Source organism: Phodopus roborovskii, unplaced genomic scaffold, assembly GCF_943737965.1.
Source record: "Phodopus roborovskii unplaced genomic scaffold, PHOROB, whole genome shotgun sequence".
NCBI lineage: Eukaryota > Metazoa > Chordata > Mammalia > Rodentia > Cricetidae > Phodopus > Phodopus roborovskii.
The window spans coordinates 12,589,430-12,613,607 of NW_026125052.1; the positions used below are offsets into that span (position 1 = coordinate 12,589,430).

The following is a 24,178-nucleotide window of genomic DNA, read 5'->3' on the forward strand; positions in this document are numbered from 1 at the left end:
GAAGAGTCTGCCGCACATTCTGCAGGACACAGAGAAAAGTGACTAACAAACTAACAAACTGCCAATACTGGTGGACAGTTTAAAGTTTCCTGCTTTGCTGAGTAGTCTGCCAGACACACTATGGCCTGTGGGCTGAAGATGGAACATTACAGAAGAACTTCAGGTGCCTGACCAGGTAGCGAGATATCTCTGTCATTTCTAGAGTTTATATATTATCCATCTGTGGTCTTTGATGGAGTTGAAGACAGATAGTTATGGTTAGTTTTCCTTAGTTAGGATTAAAGATAAGTTACATATAGGACTTTAGACTCACAATGATAGGATAGATGATAGAATATTTTCTTTAAATCTTGTTAATTGTTAATGGACTAAATATTGTTAACTGTGGCTCTTATTTGATAACTGTTTTGTTATATATTTTACTATGTTAAGACTAAAACCCTTCTTTTTATTTTGACAGAAAAGAGGAGATGATGGGAGATGTCATTCTCTTATTGGTTAATGAATAAAGCACTGTTGGCCAACAGGAAAGCAAGAAAGGCAGGACTAGGGGACAAGGATGATTCTCGAAGTATTAGGGAGGAGTTTCAAGATGTAGGATCATTAGGGTAGAACTCCGGGCCCTCTCTCTGGTAAGATAAGACCATGTGGAAATACTTAGATTAATAGAAATGGGTTAATATTTAAGACAGAGCTAGCCAATAAGAAATGCTAGTAACAGGCCAACAGCATTACATCTAATATAGCATCTCTGTGTGTTATTTGGGGCTGGCAAGGCAGTGGGACCAGGGTGGCAGAAAAACTGCTCCTAACACAGGACAACTGATATACAGCAGAGCTAACAACTACATATAAGAAGAAAGAACAGTAAGTTCTATTTTTGTGTATATATAGTTATAGCTCTGACAGAATTTTTCTCCTTACTGTATTTTCTCACGTTTCCACAATGATTAGATAAGTTGGCCTCCATAGCCACAGGGTTTAGATCCAGAGTTGACCAACCATGCACCAAAAAAATGCTGACTCTACATAATCTGCAGGTGATTTAAAGTATATAGAGGGTATGCAGTTTATATGTAAATTCTACATGTTATATAAAACTCTTGAACATCTATGGATACTGGTATCTCCAGCAACTCCCCTGTGGGTACTAAGGGTTTTTAAATTCTCTTTTTAGTTTGAGTCAGGGGTCTTACACCATATCCCAAGTTGGCCTGGAAGTCATCCCTCAGCCTCTCACGGGCTGGGATTACAGGTGTGTGCCACCAGGCCCAGCCTCTTAGGGAGGAACTAATAAATGAAATATCCACTTAAGTTTGATCTAAAAGGTAAACAAAATTGGAGGCTGGAGAAATGGCTCAGTGGTTAAGAGCTTTGGCTATTCTTCCAGAAGCCCCAGGGTTCCCAGAACCTACACGGTGGATCATAATCTTCTAACTCCAGTTACAAGGGATATGATGACCTCTTTGGCCTGGCATTGTACACACTCATGTTGTGTAAAACATATGTGCAGGAAAAACATACATACACATAAAATTTTAAGTAAATAAGAGAGGCTGAGTGTGGTGGTGCACACTTTTAATCTTATAACCTGGGAGGCAGAGGCAAGTGGATCTCTATGAGCTTAAAGCCAACCTGGTCTATACAGTGAGTTCCAGGCCAGCCAAGGGCTACACACTAACACACTAAGACCATTTCCAAAAAGAAAAGAAAAAAAAAAAAAAAAAAAAAGAAGCCCCAAGAGTATGGGGTGAAAGACCCTGACATCTTAGAGTTCACTACGGCAGAGCACCCTGAGCAGGGTCAGGGTCAGGCACGGATCCCAGACATTTGGAAAGTAAGTTCCAGGAAATAAGAGAGATGCTTTAGAAGACTCAAGGGACAAAGGCTCAGTAACTGAGCCCATGTCAGGAATCTAGTAAGGGCAGAAGTCAGGGAGAAGCACAACCGCTCATGTTTTTTCAGGCCTCTGAGGGAACATGATTCTCGGATAGGTGGGAAAAGATAAAGGTAAAAAAGGAGAAACAGACTGGCGGGTCAAAAGACAACAAGCACATTGCCTTCAGTGGTCACCGGGCCCCAGGTCATGAGAATGCTGCAGAAGCTGCCGACTGGGAAGACCCCCAAGGACAGTGCTGGGCACAGTGGACATGGAGATCCTAGGACATCACAGACACAGACGTCTGCTGAATCTCTGCAAGGAACAACCATAGATAAAGCATGCAGCTGCAAACAGCAGGCCTGTGAGCACAGCTCAGCTACTTTCAGAGGTTCTAGATGGAGACATCAATAAAGAGCGTATACCACTGACATGGAAACGCTCATATTTCTGTGAAAAGGAGGAAGGAAATAAAGGCAGGACGGTAAAATAGTGAGGGAGCTAAGGGTTGAATGGATATGAGCCAAGATATCTCCAACTCAGACCAGGGACCACAGGCAGCTCAGGCCTTTTTACTGTCATGTTTCACTCAGGGTAACTATCCTTTTGTTTTAATTTATTTACTTGCTTACTTACATGGTCTCACACTAGTCTAGCCTTTGCACCCTGAGTGCTGAGATTTAAGACATGGGCTACCACACCCAGCTAACAAACACTTTTTCTTTCTTTGAGTGGGTTTCTCTGGCTGTCCAGGAACTCGCTCTGTAGACCCAAGCTAGCCTCCAACTCAGAGATCTACCTGCCTCTACCTCTCTAGTGCTGAGATTAAAGGCATGTACCGTACTACCGCTGCCCAGCACAAAAACTATTATTTAAAAAAAGAATGTAAAAAATTCAATTGTAGGACAAGAAAAATAATATTTCCCATGCATTATTCCACACACTGGGTTGTATCCAAAGTGCTGGGCTATTCCAAGCTATTTCCAACTAGGTTCTAACCAGGGTACTTACTCTGTACCTAAAGTTCAAAGGGCACCAAGCCAGTTGTATGGATGTTCAAAAAGCCAGATTTCCATTTAATTCAAAGAAACCTTTGAAGACAGAACCAGTTGCCCCTGGGGGTAATAGTCCCCTTTCTCTGAAATTGTTTAAACAGAAGCAAGATGTATATTTTGTTGGAGATGGAGGGGAAAGCTGGGCTAAGTTTTCTTTCAAATGTTTGTCCTTTTGAGGTACAAGAGTGTAGATCAGTGGGAGACCCTGCCTAGCTGTACAAGGCCCTGGGTTAACACCCAAAACAATAACACGAAGTTTTTCAGAGCATGTTGTGCTGCTAAAAACATGAGATTAGTTAGTTGCTGGCAGGGCTGGGAAGGCAGGCAGTGGGTCTCCTAGGAGGCTCTCAAGGGTCCCCATTCTCTTAACCCTTGGTGAATGACATCCTTCCTGTGTTAGGAAACACGGGGACACTGCAGCAGGACAGAGTGCAAAGGAAGTGAAATGAAGGTAGTCTAGCATTTCCTAACCACTTCTCTCCCTCTGTGGTCGCCGACCCTGGACTCAAACTGTATGGAGCCCTGATTAGGCTCAGTGCTTCAGTGAGAGCAAAGGTTCTCAACCTGGGGGTTGCAGACCCTTTGAGGGCTAACCAACCCTTTCACAGGGGACGCATACCAGATTTCCCATATATCAGATATTTACATTGTGATTCATAACAGCAGCAAACTTAGTTAGGAAGTAGCAATGAAAAAATTTATGAGCCAGATGGTGATGGCACACACCTTTAAGGGGAGGCAGAGACAAGGGGATCTCTATGAGTTCAAGACCAGCCTGGTCTACAGAGTGAGTTCTAGGACAGGTCTCAAAGCTACAGAGAAACTGTCTGGGGAAAAAAACAATAATAATACTAACAATATTGTTGTTCTTATTGTTTTATGGTTGGGGTCACCACAATGTTCAGTGAGGTGCTGAAGGGTCGCACGCAGCCTTAGGAAGGTTGAGAACCACCGCAGGAGAGGTTAAAGCAGCGGCAGGCTGCTGGGACTCTAGGCTGCACCATCTCAGTTTGGTTTCATTTTCCTCCCCAGCTGACTCTTGAAATACTGCTCTGATCTAAAACTACCATAAGTGTGTCTCCTACCGTCACTGAGTGCTTTATGTGGCCACTGAGCTGCCGACCTGGCGATCAAACAGAACCATTTCTCTGCCACTGCAGAATTCTATTCTGGAAAGAGAAGGGAAAAGAGAGGAAAGACCGCACAGCCATAAGCAGAGTTCTCTGAGAAGCCTCACTTAGTTTGGAACCTGTGTTTAAGATGTGTGACGTGGATGTAAGTCATGCTTAACTTTCCCTCCACTCTACACAAAGCACTGCTAAGTGGGCTATGAAGCCGCAGAGGGATTCTTAGACATAGTTCTGTAAATTGCCTCACACCACTTCCACTAACTACGCTACACATTTTTCTTTTTGTGCTATGGGTTGGACTCTGGGCCTCACACATGCTGGGCAAACATTCTCCCACCGAGCTAGCTCCAATACATCCACCACTTTAACAGGACCATTGGCCTGTAACAGAAGTTTGTATTTGGTCACTGAAGCCTACATTTATTTCTCAATATGGGCAATAGGGATGACTGCATATCCCTCTCTTTTACATGCAGGCACAGGGAGGGACATGGGAAAGCTAGGGAGCAATTTGGAAATCAGTTCTTCCCACCAGGTAGGTTGCAGGGACTGAACCGTGGTCATCATGAATTGCAGCAATCACTTTATCCACATATCACACACCCTTACTGAATACTCCTGAAAGAAAAAAGTGCATGTCTCTCAGTGACATCATTTGGATCTTGTCATTAATTCATTTCAACTAAAATTTCTCTAAGTCTCTGGGCTGATGTTTGGCAGTGATCGATGACCAGCATCGTGGCCAGCACACCTCAGCCCTAAGGAAAAGTCCTGAGGGGATTGAACAAGGCAGCAAGGAGGAGTATCGGGTGACAGAGGGACCATAGACAAACCCCAAGAGTGACAGAAAAGTTCCCCAACTCTCACCATCAGCCTCCACCATCTTTGGCCAAACTCGGTCCCTTCCACACCCCCATTCATATACTCTGTTGGCTGCTTCTACCCAGGTCACCACAGATCTTTGCTTCTACAACAGACCTCTCGATGGTTGCCTCCCCCTGCAAATTTCCGTGGATTCCCCCGTGGGCTCCTCTTCCTTCACCACCACTTAAATATGGGCATTCTTCCACAAGTGTCCCTTCTCACCCAAGATCCGTTCCTTGGGGGGCTGTGTCCACTCAGAGCTCCAGACACCTTTGCAGAGGCCGACACTCCAGGTCTGGGCCAGCCCCACCCCCAGTGCGCCTTCATGAGGGCCAGCCAGACACTCCCAACCTAAGCATTCCCTCAGGCTCCTTCCTTCTTTCTCCTCCCAGCCTTCACAGGCCTGCCTTTAGACGGAGGAGCTTATCTCTGCTGCCCTTCCCTTGCTTAGGGCTTCGCTGTTGATTCAAGCAAATGCTTACACCTTTAGGCCAGCTTTTTCCCCCATTTTCCTCCCTAGCAAAACACTGTTGACAGCCATGTGTCGCCGGCATATCATGTCCTTGGGGTCCTTTCTGGACTGAGATGAAGTCAGGTCCTTTGCTAGCATTTAGCACCCATTTCAATGACTGTGGGAGGAAGGTCTGGGAGCAAGGACTGCTATTTAGTAAGCTGTGTCTGCACTGAACTGCTGATCACAGACCAGGTTCACAGTACTGGGACAGCTGCAGTTCCTGGGGAGAGGTGAGAATACAGGAATCTCTGGAATGTAGCTTCTTCCTGATAGTCCCGATCACAGAGCCCCACCATCACCCTCCTGGGGTACAACCAGGTCCTCCCGATGATTCCTTTTCTCCACAGAAGTCTCCTTTCTACTTGAGAGACCCATGGCCCTGGTCTTTGTTTAAATCACCCTCACTCAGCCTGAACTCCCACCCACAGCCTCCAGGACAGCTTCCAGCCTCTGGCCCCCTCCCTTTATCCAGTCAGTACACATATGGAAGACTACCTTTGTAAACCCAGAATCCCATCCAGCCACTCCACAGGCTGCACCCTCCCATAGTTTCCAAAAGCTGACAAAGTGTAGAGGAACCAAGCACCGCGGCCTCCTCCCTGTCCCTCCCTCCTCTCTCCCATTCTCTCTCTCTTCCTGGGAGTCTGAAGCCTGAGCTCTCCCTTTGGCCATTTATAATCTCTAGGGGTTGTTTCTCACTTACTCTCTAGAAGCAGATGACCTTGTTGGGTGCCAGTGTACACTCCCTGGAGCACCCTTGGCAACGCTGGCCTCACCACAGGGTAGGGAACGTAGCTCTATCCCGGGGATGGGGGGGCGTCTGTCTGTCTCTGGCAGACTGGCTTGGAACAACATGATCTAACAGGAAGGACCCTAGAGCCCTGGTTATCAATCAGGCTGTCCCAGGATAGAAGAGGGCTCAAAGTCCACACCCAGACCCTAGGCTATTGGTTTTTTTTTTTTTTTTTTTTTTGTTTTTTTTTTTTAACCTTCACAGCTATGGCTTCCTTGACCCTCCACTATGGCATTTCCCCAGCAGGAGTTCCACTGTGTGTAAACAGTCTTTCTGGTGGCTATTTCGGTCAGTCTGACTGGGCCAGAAGCCAGTAAAGCAGTTTCTAAGGCCAGGCTTTCCCAGTTGCCTAGGCTAGAAGAATTCAGAGTGGGCAAGGAAAAAGCAAGCCATGGCTGGTTTTAAAGAATAAAATTGGACCTCCAGGGAAACTGGCAAATCAGCCTGGATGAAGGGTGGAGAGAACAAGCTGGGCTGTGACAGATTCCAGACAGCCCAGACAACTGAACACCCAGCAACCACAACACAGGAAGATGACGTTCACGCCTTTCATTGTAGAACAACTCTGGGAAGAGTCTGCTAATGCCACAGGCCAAATGAAGAGAACAGAGATCTTCTCCACCCTCACTCTGACCCCAACTGAGCCATGACCCTGAGATGTACACACGACTTTACCAAGAAGTTATACTTCCTTTCTGAGCTGTGATTCCTAACCTCTCCTCTCAGACAAAACTCGCCAGTCACCATGTACAGACAGCCCCTTACTTCTATGGTTCAACTTAACACTTTTTTTCACATTTTAACCATATTTTATTTGTATATATGTGTGTATACAATGGTACATGGCTATACACATGCCATAGCTGACATGTGGAGGTCAGATGACATCTTGTGGGAGTTGGTTCTCTCTTTCCATCATATGGGTCCTGGGGATTGAACTCAGGTTGTCAGACTAACCCTGACATGACAGGTACTGGGCTAACACCTCCAAGTACTGAGCTAACCTAACCTGCAGACCTCCAACTTTTCAACCTTATACAGTACATGAAGACATACTCATAATTATGTTTTCTGTTTTTAGTATAGTATTCAGTAAGTTACAAAATAGCCAACATTTTATTAAAATACTTTGTGGTAAATGATTTTGTTCAACTTTCACCAATCTAAGAGGTTTTTGTTTTTTGAGATAGGTTATACTCACCTGGTTCAGGTTAGCCTCAAATTCACTAAGGAGCCAACCTAAGCCTCCTGGAGTGCTGTGAATACAGGTGTGCATCACTACACCTAGTTTTCTTTCTTTTTTGTTTTGTTTTCAAGACAGGGTCTCTGTGTGTAGCCTTGGCTGTCCTGAAACTCACTCTATGGACCAGACTAGCCTCAAACTCGCAAGATCCACCTGGCTCTGGCTCCCAAATGTTGGGGTTAAAGGCCTGTGCCACTACCGCCCAGCATTCATGGATTTCAAACCCAGGGTTTCATTCATGCTAGGAACTGCACCCCCCCCACTATAATATTTGGAAGGTTGGGTATATTAAAATGCATGTTTGACCTCCAGTCTTTCCAACTCACTACAAATTTATCCAACAAATACGCTTACCCTAAGCCAAGGAGGGTCTGTACTTGCTGTTCCTAATTACTTCCAATAGTAATTCTTAAACTTGGCTCAACCAGGTTGTCCTACTACCAAATGCTCCCAGACCTCATGTTACCGAGTCTAACTGCTAACTCCTACACCTGAGCCCTCATCTTTTGGGATGTGACAACTAACCATTCTTGCTCCTGGAAATACTCTGATGGATTCTCAAGGCAGCCTTCACCTTGCAGGCTACTTCTAAGTCTCTGAGGGTCCTCCTCTCCTTTCAAATTCTCAGCAGCAGGCCATCCAGACTTGTATCTCTTCTGTCTATACCTATTCTTATGGCTTTCAAAACCACCGCTACATAGATACTATATGATGATAATGCCTGAGTTTCTCTGCAGACTTTGCCTGCTGTGTGCTGCTGACATCTTCATTTGGACATATTAGAGAGCACCTTGATATTAACTAGCCCTGAATTGTGTTTCTAATAGCTTCTAATTCCATGCTTCCTTCAAACATTCCCAATTGCAGTGAATGCTAACTCCATCCTTCCAGCTGGTCAGCCCTAAAACCTTGGAATTATCCTTGACTTTTGTTTTTCTCACACATGAGAACAAACACTCCAAATATAATCTTTCACCAGCCTCTCAGTCATCACCTAGACCCATGTCCGTACCTAGTCAACTGAGAAGGCCACTGAGCTGTCCTTCCAAACGTGACCCTGTCAGTCCATTCTAACACATCAAACATAAATGAAACCACATCACTCTTCTGTTCAGAGGCCCTCAACAAACAGCATCCCATCAGAGAGCCAAAGCTCCAAACATCACACTCAGGCCTGTGTGACCTGACTCCCTGCCCACCCCCATGCTGTCTTCCCCAAAGTTCCCGTGCTCCCTTGCCAGGTCCTTGTGCTCCAGTTCACCCTCCTCCCCTCATTCTCAACAGAACTGGTTCAAACCCCTTCACTCTTTTCGTGCTTCATGAAGTCACTTTCTCACCAAGAAAGACATCCCTGAACACTCTGTGTTAACTGCCTCTCCCACACATTTTCCCTACCCTCCCTCTCTTCTATTTTTGTCCTTAAGACTTATCACTTTCCAACAAGTACTTATTTGTTACTTAATTACTGTCTCATTAAGAATGCAAATTCCCAGCCAGGCGGTGGTGGCACATGCCTTTATTCCCAGCACTCAGAGGCAGTGGATCTCTGAGTTTGAGGCCAGTTTGGTCTATAAATCAAGTTCCAGGACAGCCAGGGCTACACAGAGGAACCTTGTCTCATAAACAAAATAAAAAAATAAAGGAAAGAACTGAAGGAGGGCTGGGGTGTGGTCCAGTTGCTAGAGTGCTCTTCTAGAATGCACTGAGCCCAGGTTCCATCCCCAGTACCCAATAAAACAAGTGTGGTGCCTGTGTGAGCTGGAGCAGGTCAAACACTTCAATGCAAGTAATGCAACCCCACAGGGCACTACAGCTCCAAGCTACACTTTGATACCCTTTCCAGTTAGCCCATACATGGGGACATTAGTCAAGACCATAAGAGCATCTAAATGTGAACACTCCTGGTCTGTCCCATATTGAATCCTTTTCCTCCATGCATGACTGTTGTCACTCCTAGTTTGCTTGTTGCCTGCATCACAGGGCATCATAGTGGGGGCAATAAGGGATGATGGGAACACTTCAGCATGATGGAAGTAGTCCCAGAAAACCATGCAAGCTTTTCTGCTTAAGAATACCAGGACTTCCATGAGTTCAAGACCAGCCTAGTCTACAAGATCTAGTTCCAAGACAGCCTCCAAAGCCACAGAGAAACCTTGTCTGGAAAAACTTAAAAAAAAAAAAAAAAAAAAAAAAAAAAGATCACAGATTAAGAGGTTAAGAGCACTGGCTGCTCTTCCTGAGTTCAATTCCTAGCAACTACATGATGGCTCACAACCATCTTTAATGGAATCTGGTGCCTCTTAGAGCATGGAGTCATACATGCAGGCAGAACACTATATAGATAATAAGTATCTTGAAGAAGAAAAAAAATACAGGGACTCAGAAGAAATAAAAGCAAGTGTCTTCCCCACCCCCAACACCAAGAATCTCCTATGAACAAACATGGCTGCCTTCTCTGCTTTGGCAGTGTGTTTGTGAGTCACTCTCTGTGCTCTCCCAGGCTAGGATCACTTCTGAAATGAGTAGTGACTTCATTTCCCTGGAGAAGAAAGGGAGGCTGGCTTGCTGCTTGCTCTTCTGAAGCCTGGGAAATGTCTTCATCTGATTTTTGGTTTTTCTTTCTCCAAATTAAATATAAACCAGAGGCAGAAGTATTTCACTTCCAATCACATGACCCTGTTAGCTGTCTTGTAATCTCTATTCAGTATTGGGAGCTACTTTGGGATTTTACCAAATCCCATGAGAGGTGACAACCCCAATGAGGATGTTCTAGAAAGACATTTAGAATTGTGCAGTGACTACTGACTCTTCCGGAGCCACTTTTGTCCTGTGGCTGAGATGAATGGCACCTGGAAGGCCTAAATCACCACACAGCGGCAAACTGGTATCTCAGAGGACTTAGCCTTGGTCATCCAAACTAAACCTCTACACTACAACACAGACAGCTGCTGGCTGAACTCAGCAAGCAATCCTGATGCTGAAACAAAAGGCAGCCAAGGGAAAGAGATGCCCATCATCCAACTCCACCAGCTGGGCTTACAAGCAGGCTTATGTTGTGATGTGACAGCCTTGACATCTCAATACTACTTGGAGCTGTCTCTGGGCCACACTGAGAAGCGCCAAGATGGAACACTTTGTCCATTCATATTCCCTCACTGAGCAATGGCTCACCTCACTAGAGCATGCTGGCCTGGAACACACTTTGAGGAAAGGCAGAGTGACGCTGGTGATAGTGACAGACCACTTCCCAAGCATGTACCTAGAGGTCTGGTTGCCCTGCCCCAAGACGCTGGTGCCAACTTCTGAGCTTGCTCCAATGTTGGTTTGGTGTTTTCCTTCAGGATCCCATGAAGCAGAAGGAAAAGTTTTCTATTTCAACATTTGTCACCTGGAACAAATCCACAATGACATCAGGGGCTGTCTCCTTAAGAATGACCCCAATCCATTCCTACTTAGCCTGACTTTCACCTTCCCACCAAGCTCCAAAAGATCTCTGATGGAAACGTGAAACCCTCTGCCCTGGCACACTCAGGGAAGCTCCTCATGAAAATGTGGGCTATGGAGCCTGCACCTTAAGAGACAGACCTGCAGCTGCATTTGACAAAGATCTGAGCTCTGGCTGTAGAGGGAAAAGAGATGAGCCGTGCAGAATTTTCATGACAAAAGCCACCAACACTTATCTGGTCCACCCTTGGGTAAAATTTCCTTGTTTTCATTTTTATTTTTTTGAGACAAGGTCAGCTATATAGCACAGGTTAGCCAAGGGTGGACTCAAACTCACAATCTTCCGGCCTCAGCCTTGCACCATACCCAGCCTGGGTTCCGGGTGTAGAGCAAGCTGGGAAGGACCTCACAAATCCTTTAACCCACCCAAAAGGACAGTCCAGACATGCCACCTTCTAAACATACAAGGAAGTGAATGACCTTCTCCAAAGAGATTACTCCAAGTCCACAGCTCACACGGTTTAAAATGAGGCCACCTGTAATCCTGTCAACTCAGATTTGTCCGTTTTTTGAATGCTCCTTCGATACAACCTTCACAGCAATGTCTCTCTACCTCTCTGTGACCATTATCCACCTGACCCAAAATAATGAGTAATATTTTCAGTGTCTGGAAGCAGATTTCCGATTGTAGATGAAACAGAGATGGAATAAAGGTAATTTAGGGAAAAGAGCCCATTTCTAGCACGGAAATGGGAGAGGTCAGGCTCTAGGAAACTACTGAGCCCACGTCAATGCCAGAGTCTTCTGGCTAGCTACAAGAAGCTTTAAAAGTAGTTATAAAGGGCCAAGGTTGGGCAATAATTGATGTACGCTTGGGGATTGCCACATGCCTATGGTCAAGAACTTGTCACTGCTTATTACAAGAGACTACAACTTCTCCAAAACACTTAACCACCAGAACAACTAAGATGTTCAAGACCCTAATGCAAACTTTCCTACCTGCTGGAAAGGCTTGGGCATTTTTACTCAAAATTCTATCATAATTACTGCTTTTCTCCTCTTTGACAGGTTTCCACAGACCCAAACACGTGCTCTCTCTCGCTTTCTCTCTCTCTCTCACACGTGTGTGTGTGTGTGTGTGTGTGTGTGTGTGTGTGTCTGTCTGTCTGCCTGTCTGTCTGCAGTGTGGAAGTAGTCTGTCTGTCTGTCTGCAGTGTGGAAGTAGTTTCTCTCTTTCCACTAGGTGAGACACCAAGGATTGAGTTTAGGTAATCGGACCACTGACCCAGGCCCAAACTTGAAATCGAATCTAAGGAGAGACAGTTTATGTGCTGTCCACAGGGATGCCAAGGTCTTTCGGCGCCAGTTGGATGCCCAGGGAAAGACAGTTATGAGCAAACCCTAGTTAGTTCTCTTTGGCAAGAGTCTTTGTCTTTAGCAGCTAGCTCAGGGGCTCATAATGGTACCAGAGCAGAGCAGCTTGTTTCCCCTGTTGCTGTTGCTTTTAACCAAAGAGAGAAGTCTCCATACAACCAAGCAAAAGACCTAAAACTAGAAAGCTCACCAACCACTGCAGCCAAAGATAATTCATATTAACTGGGATTGATGCCTGTGTGGTCACTGGAAACCAAGTAAATCGGTACACACCTATAATCCCAGTGCTTGGGAGGCCGAGGCATGAGGACCTCAAGTTCAAAGCTTATACAGATTATAGTATAAACACAAGCCAGCCAGGACTTCACAGAAAGACCATGTTTCAACACCCCACCCCCAAATGAAGCTACTGGAAGGCTGAAATAAGGTCCACTTATTGGTTTTGAGATCTGCCCCTTTCATTGTCATCAAGAATTTAAAACAAGACACTGATGACTACATCACTATAGACAATGGGTTTCTTTGTGTCAGTAATGGAAGCTGCTGATGGATCTGGGCTCCATCATTCCCTCTGCTAATGCACTGTGCTGGCTAACACCCTAACCTTTCCAGCCTTAAAATCCTATCGAAGACAGCTCCAGGCTGAAGATGAAGCTTAGTGGTAGGGAGTGTTTGTCTGGCATTTGTGAGAATCTAGATTCAACCTCCAGCACAATAGGGGGTGGGGGTCAACTCAGGGCTTTACACTCCCCCCTCTGTAATTGCCACTGCCTTCTAGGGTACAGCATAAAACAGCTGTAGCCAGTACACCCTGAAACATCAGTCGCCTCTCTGCAATGAAATCTGTATAGGGGGAACTTGGGCCAACTCATGGTTCATAGATCACTGGCCTTTCTCCATGAAGCAACAAATAAATGATCTAGTAGTAACCTTCTAAAAAGAAAAAACTTCAGGAGAAAAGCCAAATGGAGTCAAGTTAATTATGAAACAATTAAACATGACAGACTGTTGGAATAAAACCAAGGAATGTAGTGAGGACAGGTTTCTCAATTGCCCAAGGCAGAAGAAACACTTCCTTTTGTACTAAAATTAGAAAGTCACTGGGAAAGAAACCTAAGAAGGAAAGGAGGAAGCTGAGCACCATTAAGTCAGCAACGAGGAGAGAGGGAGAAAGCGAGTATCTATTTTATTTCTTAGGTAATCTCTTAAGAACTATAGCGCCTACACTTTCTTGGAATTTCAGTGCATTTTTGACCCCCGCACGGGGCATCGGGCAATAGTATGGGAGCTCTGTCAACAAGTTCTCAAACTTCTCAGAATTCCAAGAGCTTGCAGATACCTAGTCGCAGGCTCAAGGGTCCAGGTACAAACAGTAAAATTCGATTTTCACTCGGCAGTCATTTGCCTAGGGAGTGCCTGACACCGTCTGGGACTTCGGTGCGGCAGGCAGCAGGCTGCAACCAACCTAGGCCAGTCTGGTTGGCACCACCAGGTTCTCAAGCGTTGGCTGCCCATAGGGCGAGCCCCAGCGGGCGTCGGCCACCGACGTGGAACAGACTCGGGCACTGCCGGAGGACCCGGCGCCACCTGGCCAAGGGGGGTAAAGGGGGGTTCCAGGATCGCCTAGATGCCCGCGCCGCCTGCCAGCCCCGGAAGCGCCTCCCTCCTGCCCGGGGCTCCGAGGGGCGGGGAGTCTAACGCCCCCTTCCGGGTGCCTCCGCCCGGCCGGCCAGCCGCGCTCCTCCTCCGGGCGGGAATCCTTCCTCCCCCGCCCCTCCCGTAGCCGGGCCCCGGCGCCAGACCCAGTCCCAGGGGGGCACCCCCGGCTCCGGCTTCCCCTCCCCGAGGCCTCTGCCCGTCTTCCCGACCCTTGGGGGCCGGGAAGACCCCGCCGGCAGAGGCCAGGACCCACCGCTCATTACGACATCTTCCTCCCTGGCCTCCGCCGCCTCCGCCGCCACCGAGAGCCTGACACCGCCCGCCTAGCACCCGCCAATCCTGGAGCCCGCCACCGCCCGAGCGACGGCAGCGCTTACCAATAAGCGCTCGGTACATTGGGGACCGACAGCATTTTCAACCAATCATTGGGAAGCATCTAGAGTGACGTTGGTCTGGCCAATGGAGCTGCGAAATGTCACTGATAGACGGTAATGGTCACCAACCGGAAATCAACTGAGGAATGAACGACGTGTCTATTAGCCAACTGGCGGGAGGCAAAGTCCCGCCTGCTAGGAGGTTGATGGACAGCAACAGGAAGCGGGATAGGGAGGGGCTTAGCTAAGAAGTGTTTCTGTATTGGTCGTGGTTGACCTTCCACCCACCTCTAACCCAGAAGATGGGTGATAGATCTGCCCTAAAGCCAATCAGAAGTCCTTAGTATGAGGCCAAGAAAAGCACCATAAAGAGCTTATACATCATTCTTGGTACAGTCTGGCGTGGGGTACTTAGTGTAGCTGTCGGTGCCCGGCGCCGTGTGAGCCCATAGCCTTCGTCTCAGCCCCTCGGCCCCTCGGCCTCTGTCGCCAGTGGAGATTCGAAGCCCTGGCGGGGGTTGGTCATCTGGTTCTTCCCAAAGGGGATTGTCATTATATCATTTCAAGGCCCTGTTGATCTTCGCCAATGTCTCGCAGAGGCCTCTGATACACGCGGCTCCACACTGGCACATCAGAATCGTCTGAGCCGTTTTCAAAAAACAGATCCCCAGGGTCGCTCCTAATCACATTTGCTACTTCTCGGGCATTCCTAGGATTTACATTTTAACCTGCGCCTCTGGTAGGCAGAATTGCACACTGGAATCAGAGCGCCCTGCTTGGTCTCTGCCTCATTTCCTCCCAAATGAGGCACTGCTCTTGGTAGGCATCCCAGGTAGGTTTAACTTTCTCTGCAGACGACTTAACTTGAGCAGGCATGGATGGCATCGAGAGGGAATTCATTCTGGCTTAAATCCAGTGTGCCGAAAAACTACACACTCCTTAGACTCCTATTGGAGCCACAGTGCTCACACCTACACCTCAGGAGAGTGCCTTTTTTTTTTTTTTTTTTTTTAACCCAATCGAGAGAAACGTTTTACCTCCTGTAAGCTAGCATATAAGAGTACATAACAAAGTCAACACTTGAGGGACACTGGTCGTAGGTAGATATAACATATACATCCTTGCTGGGGTCTCCTTCGGATCTTTTGTGATGCGGAGGATGAACCCCAAACACTAAGTTGGTGTACACCCAGTTCTCAGTGCATTTTCTCTTAGCCTCGTCTATGTTCATTTTCTTCCTTTTCCCTATTACTGTGAAGGAAAGATTGCTGAGATATAATGATACAAAAATAAAGGGCCAAATGCTTAGAACATAGTACTTGGGTTTTGGCTTTTTTTGAGACAGGGTTTCTCTGTAACAGCTCTGGCTATCCTGGATGAGGCTGGCCTCCATCCAACTCACAGAGATCCACCTGCCTCTGCCTTCCCAGTGCTGGTATTAAGGCATGTGCCACTACTGCCCGGTTACAATGTAGTACTTTTGAATGATCAGTCTAACCCTCTCTCTGGTTACCTTTTGAAAAACAGAACATTAGATGCTATCACTCCTGTAGCTAAAATCCTTCACTGGGAGCTGGGAAGATGTCTCTTGCTGCTCGTGAGAGACCTGAGTTCAAATCCCCAGAATCCATGTAAAAAGCTGGAGTCCAGCATCTGAAACCTGACACAGACTGGAGGACTCGTGTGTGTGTGTGTGTGTGTGTGTGTGTGTGTGTGTGTGTGTGTGTGTGTGTGTGTGTTGGGGGGATTGCTGGAGACACTGCAGGAGAGCAGGACACCCAACATCCTACTCTGGCCTGCACATACACATGCATGTGCATAGACTGTCTCCACACCTCCTTTGCTTCTGTAGTGTAGTCTTTTCTCTCAAGGAAAGGTGTCATGGCCCCTAAATACATAGGTCTCTTCCTAATTCCTTTTCCTCTTAGATCAGCCATTCCTTTGTCCTGGTAAACTCAGGCTTGGAGGCCCCGATCAAGATCAAAATCTGTTCTCTTCATCCCTACCCAGCCAAGCTTTGTCCTGTTTGTGCTGTCCTGGACTGTTGATGGCACATATAAAGGGCTTCCCTCTCACACTCTTCTGCTTGTGTGTTTGCTTGCTTGTTTCAGTGTTAGGGGTCAAGCCCAGGTAGGTCTCTCATGTGCAAGGCAAGAAGTCTCTACCAGACCTCCATTCTCAGTAATGACTGCCCTAAGAGAATGAGCTACAGTGGGAGGACTAAGGCTCCTGCACAACATGATCAGGAAATGGATTCAGACTTCAAGAATGACTATTTGCATACATTTACATCTGCATAAGACTTGTTTAGCCCATACATTCTGTTCCCAGGCTAGTTTCCAGTTTGGCTTGCTTCATTGTGTAGCCGAGGACTCCACCCGGGTTCCATGACTCAGCTGCAAGAGGGTGCAGGGGTTTTGGTGGGGAGGTGGGGTTGATTATCCTGCTGGGTGGCGGCTGTCAGACCTCTTCTAGGACGAGGACTGAAGGTAGCTAGCTGTATTCTCCCCAGAGGCCTTGTCACGAAGAGCAAGTGAAGAATGTGGGTGGGGGACTGTGAGAAAACTTAGGATTCACCAATGGCTGGTGGCTTGGTTGCTTGGTTGTTTTTTTTTTTTTTTTTTTTTTTTTTTTTTGAGACAGGGTCTCAAGTAGCCTAGCCTTGCCTGAAGCTCATGATCACCTGTCTCCACCTCCCAAGTGCTGGGATTGGCCACCAGGCCCAATTTGGCACCAGTAGTTTTGAACCAAATGATTCTGCCCTTTTAAAGCCTGTCCGTTTTTTTTGTTTGTTTGTTTTGTTTTGTTTTGTTTTGAGGCTTATTACTCTTACTAAAGGCACAGACAAAGATGGGGACGACTCTTTTTTTTTTCTTTTCTTTTTTTTCTTTTTGTCCCTTGTGGTACAGGGGATTGAATCCAAGACCTCATGCACACTAGACCAGCGCTTCCACTGAACTATATCAATGGAGTCTTTGAAATTCATTCATCAGTCCCTCAGACTACCATACAAATTCTTATGTCACAGATCTCTCTTTCCAAGTTGTCCCCTTCTCTTCCAGGTGAGGGAAGAGGCTAGGCTCCAAAGTGCCTGATTTCTCCCTGGTCACATTTATTTTTGCCACACTAGGGATGGAACACAGAGCCTTGTGCATGCTAGGCAAGTGCTCTACCCGTGAGCTACAGCTTCAGTCTCCTGACCATACTTCAGACTCAGCAGAAAGCCTTTCACCAGTTGTGAAGTTGGGCTCCTGTCCTGTCCCAGGAGGTCAGTCCCTAGGATGGAACCAGGCATCTGTATGAAGAAGATCCTCAGATAATTCATGTGGGTAAGCAAGGCACGAAAGCACCCCCTCATCACAGACCATCAGCCAGCCCACCCCTGCCCTTCCATCCCTGACTGTCTCCTTCTTCAACCCTACCTGCTGTGGTATTTGGAGAGCAAGGGTGGCTAGATGGCTCCAGCTCGGTCTTCCCACATCACCCAGGGCATCATCTTGTCCCTGGTGGGTCTGGAGGCAAGTTCTGCCAGTGCTGGTTTTTTCCCTTCTTGCCTCCAGCTGCTTTTAGCCTCTTCTGTCACTCTGTCCCCATTTCTAGTGTGCAGAGTTACTTGTTCTCCACTACTTACAGTCCCACATTTATCTTGCTCCCCACTGCACACCCTCCATGCCCAGCGTAGTGCCTGACGGGAGGTGCAGTTGTTGGGTGTCCTTGAACACTTCTCGAGCCTTACTCGATTCCCATTCAGGCTCAGCTTCCTCTACGTCCAGTTCACTTCCTCTCCTGCTTCGGCTTCCTCTTAAGCCCCCTCTACACTACTCCTATTTCCCAGTCCTTCTGGTTTGCCTTTATCTGGCTGCCCTTGTCTATCCAGAGTCCCCAAGGATGCTGAGCACGCTGAGGGAGGGCAGAGCCATGGTCTCTGTCCCCAGAAAGCTGCTGGGCAGCTTATAGAGAGATCTACAAGGCTCAGCAGTGTTCATGGCCTATAGTCTAGAAGGATAGCCTTTGTCTAAGGGCATCCTTGGGCTCCATACTGGTTCACACTCCTTCCTATGGCCCCAGCTTGACAGGATAATTCTTCAAACAACTACAGCCATCTTAGCCTTCTGAGGATGCTGACATTTGCCTTAAGGAGCTCCTCATGGCCGCTGTCTTTTCCTCCTCTGGCTTTCTCTTCCTTCATCCTCTCTCTACCTTTGGGGAAGACTTTCCCAGCCTGCTCTGCTTGCCTGATACACAAACCCTGACAGTGGCTTGATGGGAAAACTCTTGGTTTGAGTGAACCATGGTTCTTTTTCTCTTTTTTTTTTTTCTTTTTCTTTCTTTCTTTCTTTCTTTTTTCTCCTCTCCTGGTTTCCTCCATGATTTCTGCAGTCTGAGCCACCCCAGTCTTCCAGGAACACCAAAAGTAGACTCCCTGTTATGTTCTAGCTGTCCCCACTCTGCATCTCAGTGCACACATAAAGCCACCAAGTGCCCTTGTCACAAACCCTGGGATGCCACTTCTGTCCCATGCCCTGACTCCTCAACTCCCTTTACTCCTAGCCTTCCTGCCCAGGTTGATGGCTGCTGGCCAACTGCCACAGAATCTCTCAGCAAGGACATTCCAGCCATCCCTCCCATAGGTTCTTCATTCTTGCCTGCTTCTCCCTCTTGGCTAGCTCTGCTGGGTAGGATCTGTACAACCTCCAGAAGAAAGGGCAGAGAGAAGTGCTCTTTGGGCAGGTGGTGGTCCTCTGTAGCCTTCATGTTGTTGCCACCAGAGGGCACCCAAGGCATTTCCAGGAGCCTGTGACCACGGTTTCACCTGACAGCCACAGAGGCCCAAGTAACATGGTGGGTATTCAGGACTTGCTGTTGGCCAGCCTAGGCCCACTTCATCCCCAGCTGTGAGAGTTTTAGCGCCCCCACAAGAGACACCATAAGAAGAACCATTTATCTCCTCAGGAAAACACATCCCTACCAACAGCCTCTCAGTGTCCCAGAGAACAGAGTCCTGTCCACCGAGGGCTCCTACAACTCAACACCTACTGGCCCTCTCCTAACCATGACCATATCTCCACAGAGCTGCTAGTCTGTTTTCCCCAGTCCAGACTTTGCACAGCAGAGTGGAGGCATCCCCAGGATAGAAAGGGCTTTGGCATCCACTGAGCAATCATGGCCTCTTCCTCGGCCCTTCTCACCTTGGAGCTCTTGACTCTGCATAAAGCCACAATGGCCTCCTGAGTGGAGAGTCTTGGGTCACAGAGGCCATTGGCAGAGCTCCTTCACCTGGAAGCAGGACCCGGCTGGCAGGGACTCGGGAAGTGGGTGATGGTGGTGATAACAATAACAATAATCATATTAATAATACCATCGGGGCCACAAAACGGCTGTGAAATACCCTCTAATGATCCCTTGTATTTATAGATATCCTTCTCTTCAGAGTCATTGCCCAATTAACCCTCCCAGCTTCCCAAGGAGGGACAATTAACCCCATATTTTATGGCCAGGGGAAACCGAGGCCCTGAGAAGGTGCTGGAGCTGGCTGAGGTTACAGTGGATTGGTGATAGAAGAATGTGTAGAATAGCACTCTTGTCCTTTTCTCTGTACGTGTGCACATACATGTACACATACATGTACTCACTGCTCATGCCGCCTCGGCCTAGCCAGCATCTCAATGTCTGGGAACACTCAGGACTCAGTTAAAGAGTGCTTATCCAGGGGCAGTGGAGGCTCCAAAGGCATGCTCACTTAGTCTCTTATGGTCCTAGTCAAGACGGTTGAGAAAAGGAAGGTAGGGTCTTGGGATGGCCCCATACAGCATGTCTCTACAAAAAGAGTCACAAGGATATGCTGTTTCTGTGTGCATGTGTGAGTGGTGTGTGAGTACTGATACATACCCATGCGTTTGTGTGTGGGGATAAGAAAGTGACAGTTGTCTTTCTCAGTCACTCTCCACCTCAGTCCTTGACACAAAGTCCCTCACTGAACCTGGAACCTGGAGACTCAGCTAGACTGGGGCCAGCAAACCCAGGGATCCTTCCATCTCCAGCTCCCCAGAACCTAAATGATAGATGTGCACCACTGCGCATGTGTGCTGGGGATCTGAACCCAGGTCCCCACGCTTGCTGCACAAGCACTTTCTCAACCAACTCATCTCCATAAGAGCAGCTGTCCACCATGACAGTTCCATGGTCACAGTACTAGAAGACAGCAAGGGGAGACAAGGCAGGCCATAGAGAGAAGAAGGCAGAGGAGGCAAGAATACCCTTGAGAGGGCTAGAGAGAGGCTTAGCAGTTAACAGTACTGACTGCTCTTCTAGAGAACCCAGATTTGATTACCAGCACCCACATGGTGGCTCACACTCATCTGCAACTCACACATACATGTAGTATACAGATACACATGCAGTCCAGACACCAATGCACTAAAGAAAATTTAAAAAGTTAAAAAAAAAAAAAATGACCTTTTGAAGGACAAGAGCAATCATGTGGGCGGGGACCCTGGCCTGCAGTTCAGCTTTAGATTTTCATCTGCAAAGTGTAGAACAGGAAAGTCTAACATGGTGGTGCACACCCAGCATCCCAGTTACTCAGACAACTGAGGCAGAAGGATCAAGGGTTTCAGGTCAGCCTGTACTACAAAAAGAGACTGATATTAAAAATTAGAGAAGGTAGCATACGCCTTTATTCCCAGCACTCGGAGGCAGAGGTTGTGAGTTCAAGACCAGGCTGGTCTACAAAGTGAGTTCCAGGATAGCCAGGGCTACACAGGGAAACCCTGTCTCAAAAATAAATAAATAAATAAATTTGTTTTTTAGAAAAGACAGCAAGGCCTGGCATGTTGTTCAGAGGCAAAGTGTTTCCCTGCATATTCAAGGGTTTAATCCCCAACTCTGTAAGAATGAGAAATAAACACACACACATACAAATATACATATATATGTATACATATACATACATACATACATAACCCAGTCAGTGCTGGTGTACACCTTTAATCACAGCACTCGGGAGGCAGAGGCAGGCAGATCTCGTGAATTCCAGGCCAGCCTTGTCAACAGAGCAAGTTCTAGGACAGACTCCATAGCTACTGAGAAGCCCTGTCTCAAAAAAACAAACAAAAACAAAAATGAGAGAGAGCTTTTTGGTCTGAACCTAGGCCTGGGAAGCAGGACCATGCTGTTTTTGCAGCAGAGAGAAACAAGGTCACCTAAGCTAAGAATTTGCGGTTATAAAAAGTAGTTCTGAAAGGGGCATTGATGTAAGAGTGGGTGACTTGTGCCTCTGTCAAACTCTGGCCTGGAGAGAAGCTCCTGTTTGGCTGGGCCGCTGAGGTTGTTGGGGGTCTGTCCCTATTGAAAGAACTTTGCTTAGAGCCTTTAAACTGATGCCCCTGGCCTAGCCCCCTCCCACCAGCCCTGTCCTGCCCCAGGTTTCCACTCTCCTCCTGGCCTCTGACCTCCTCAGCCCCATCCTGGGATGGGCCCTTGCCTGGTTCCTAGTTTCACCTCTGAAACTCCAAGGCTCCACATTGCTGAGATTTTACTAGGGCTCCCAGCTGGGTCCCACCTTTGATCTGGCTTCAAAAAATCAAGAACACTAACAGGAGAGTAATTTTCCCCCGACCTGCTGGGGAGGAAGGCAGGCTGGAGACAGGTCCTGACCAGCCCGGCCCACTCTAGGGAGAAGCTGGTGGCAGGGGGAGGGGGCCATGGGAGCAAAGCCACCTTTTCTCCCTAACTTCCTTTTCCTTCAGAGTACGGACCCACTCCTGGCAGGAGGAAAGCTGAGGCAGCCTCTGTCAGCATCTTCTCCCCCTACACTGGACTCCTCCCCAATGCACCCTACCTGTGGGGCTGGGTTACCACTGAACCCCTGGCCTGTCCCTGGGGAGTGGTCACCGACCACACAGGGTAGGACCTGACAGTGGACAAGTCCACCCAACTGAGTGGGCACTTGAGACATTACTCGGGTGGATGTCCCCACAGCAGCAGGACTCTCTTAGAAGTCTGGACTCAGATAGGAAGAAAAGTCCAGCTGGGAAAAGGAGGGACCAGCCTCATGGTACCCCCAACAACCCAAACTCAATGATACAGGCTGCAAGCTCTGGCCCATGGTTTCCATCATCCTCAGACAGAGGCCCCACCCTCTGTTCAAAGGCTCTGGGTCCTCACCTGTTGGAGAGATGCTCACCTGTCCTTTTAAGTGGTTAGCAGTGTGCATCCCCCAATCCCTTCCGAGGTCCTGGGCTTCTGGTGCAGGTGGGATGGAGCCTGAGAGACGACAAAAACTCCCTACCAGCTCAGTTGCCCCCAGCACAGACAAGGCCCCACTGGATAGCCTCCTTAGTTGTGCAAAGAGTAGGGTCCATCCTATGGGAAGCCTGGCAGCCAAGTTTAATTGAATAAGAGCTAAAGGTAAGGGACCCCAGCTTCCGCGTGGGAGACTCCCTTTTCAGCGTTGTGACTCTGGTACACAGGACATCTGCACCCTTCTTCCTCCTAGAGGTGTGCCTACATACACACTCTGAAAGTGTTCCCTGAATACTAGGACTTTTCTAGGGTTACCTAGAGCCCTGTGTGCCACACACAATCTCAGCACGTAGGGGACAGGGCCATGGCTGCTGGGTAAACGTGAGCCCGGAAGCTCACTTTACCTGCTTCCCTGGCTACAGGGGACCCTGTGAAAGGCTACCTTTTGTACTCTCCTCCATCTTGCTCTAAGTACCTCTCCCTGACCTGGGGCCAGAGAGGAGAGTTCAGGGAATGGAGGAAGTCGGGAGCCATCTAGTCTCCAGGGGGCGGGATCCCAAATAGAGTGATAGCCATCGTCCTGGCAGCTCTAACCTGTTCTATCAGGTGAGTAAGTTTTTGTTGTTTTTTTTTTTTTTTTTTTTTTTTTTTTTCCTAGAGGAGAAAGGTGAAGGCCTTGGTGGGGAGCTGTTCTGACTCTGAAGTGGCCTTGCAGCTCCTTGGCCCCTCCAGGCCTTGTGCAAGATCTGTAAATCTCTCACCACCCACAGGCTGGGGGGTGGTGCCGAGCCTGTGCTACAGACTTTCATGTCAGGGAGGGTTTATGCATGTGTTGCTTCTGGCAGGCTCCATGGCTCCTGCCTGGGGCCTCTCCCCAGCCAGTAAAAATTCAGCCCCATAAATCTTCGCTGCCCCTCTGGGGGCCAAGCTGAATCCTTCCCACTCCCTACTACACTAGCAAACCTCTGTTCCCCCGAGATCCCCAGTGTAGTGGCAGGGAAGAGAGGCCCTGAGGCCTTTGAGAAGAGACCCTCTCAGCCCAGCTCCTTTGGCATCTGCCCCTGTCACACTGGCCTTAGAACCGGTGACTGAATGGTCTGTTTCCAACTGCCAGCATGGGAAGGGCTTCTGGGGGTCTCTAGTGGAGAGGTGCCAGCATCCACCTGAGCCTCCCGAGACAGGTGGCATTCTGCCTGCCAAGCCCCCAGGTGCAGTTGAGGGTGGCAGACAGCCCAGAGACTATGCTGCTTTACTGGATCTAAGCAAAGAACCCAAGGAATGGGAAAGACAGTAACGGTGGCTGGGAAGGAGCATGCACTGATGGATCCAGTGACGAAACAGTTTGTGTTTGAGACCACCTATTTGTGTGTTGTTTGTTTTTGTTTTCGAAGTGAGGTTTCTCTGTCCTGGAACTCACTTTGTAGACCAGACTGGCCTCGAACTCAGAGATTCACCTGCTTCTACCTCTGGTGTGCTGGGATTAAAGGCGTGTTTTACGTAACCCAGGCTGACTTCAATCGTGTTTCAGGCAGTCCATTCTCATTCTCAAGTGCCAGGTTACAGGTGTGTACCACCACACCTGTCAGAAACACAGTCTTTAACTTC

General features: G+C 48.0%; 1 protein-coding gene across 1 annotated transcript; it reads right to left on the reverse strand.

Moving 5' to 3' along the window:
• Positions 1 to 13,761: 13,761 nt before the first annotated feature.
• LOC127220909 (uncharacterized) lies at positions 13,762 to 14,351 on the reverse strand. The gene is made up of 2 exons (XM_051182802.1): positions 13,967 to 14,351; positions 13,762 to 13,883 (listed from the first exon to the last, which is right to left on the reverse strand). Exons 1-2 carry the CDS (start codon positions 14,349 to 14,351, stop codon positions 13,762 to 13,764), a joined length of 507 nt encoding a protein of 168 aa, XP_051038759.1.
• Positions 14,352 to 24,178: the final 9,827 nt, after the last annotated feature.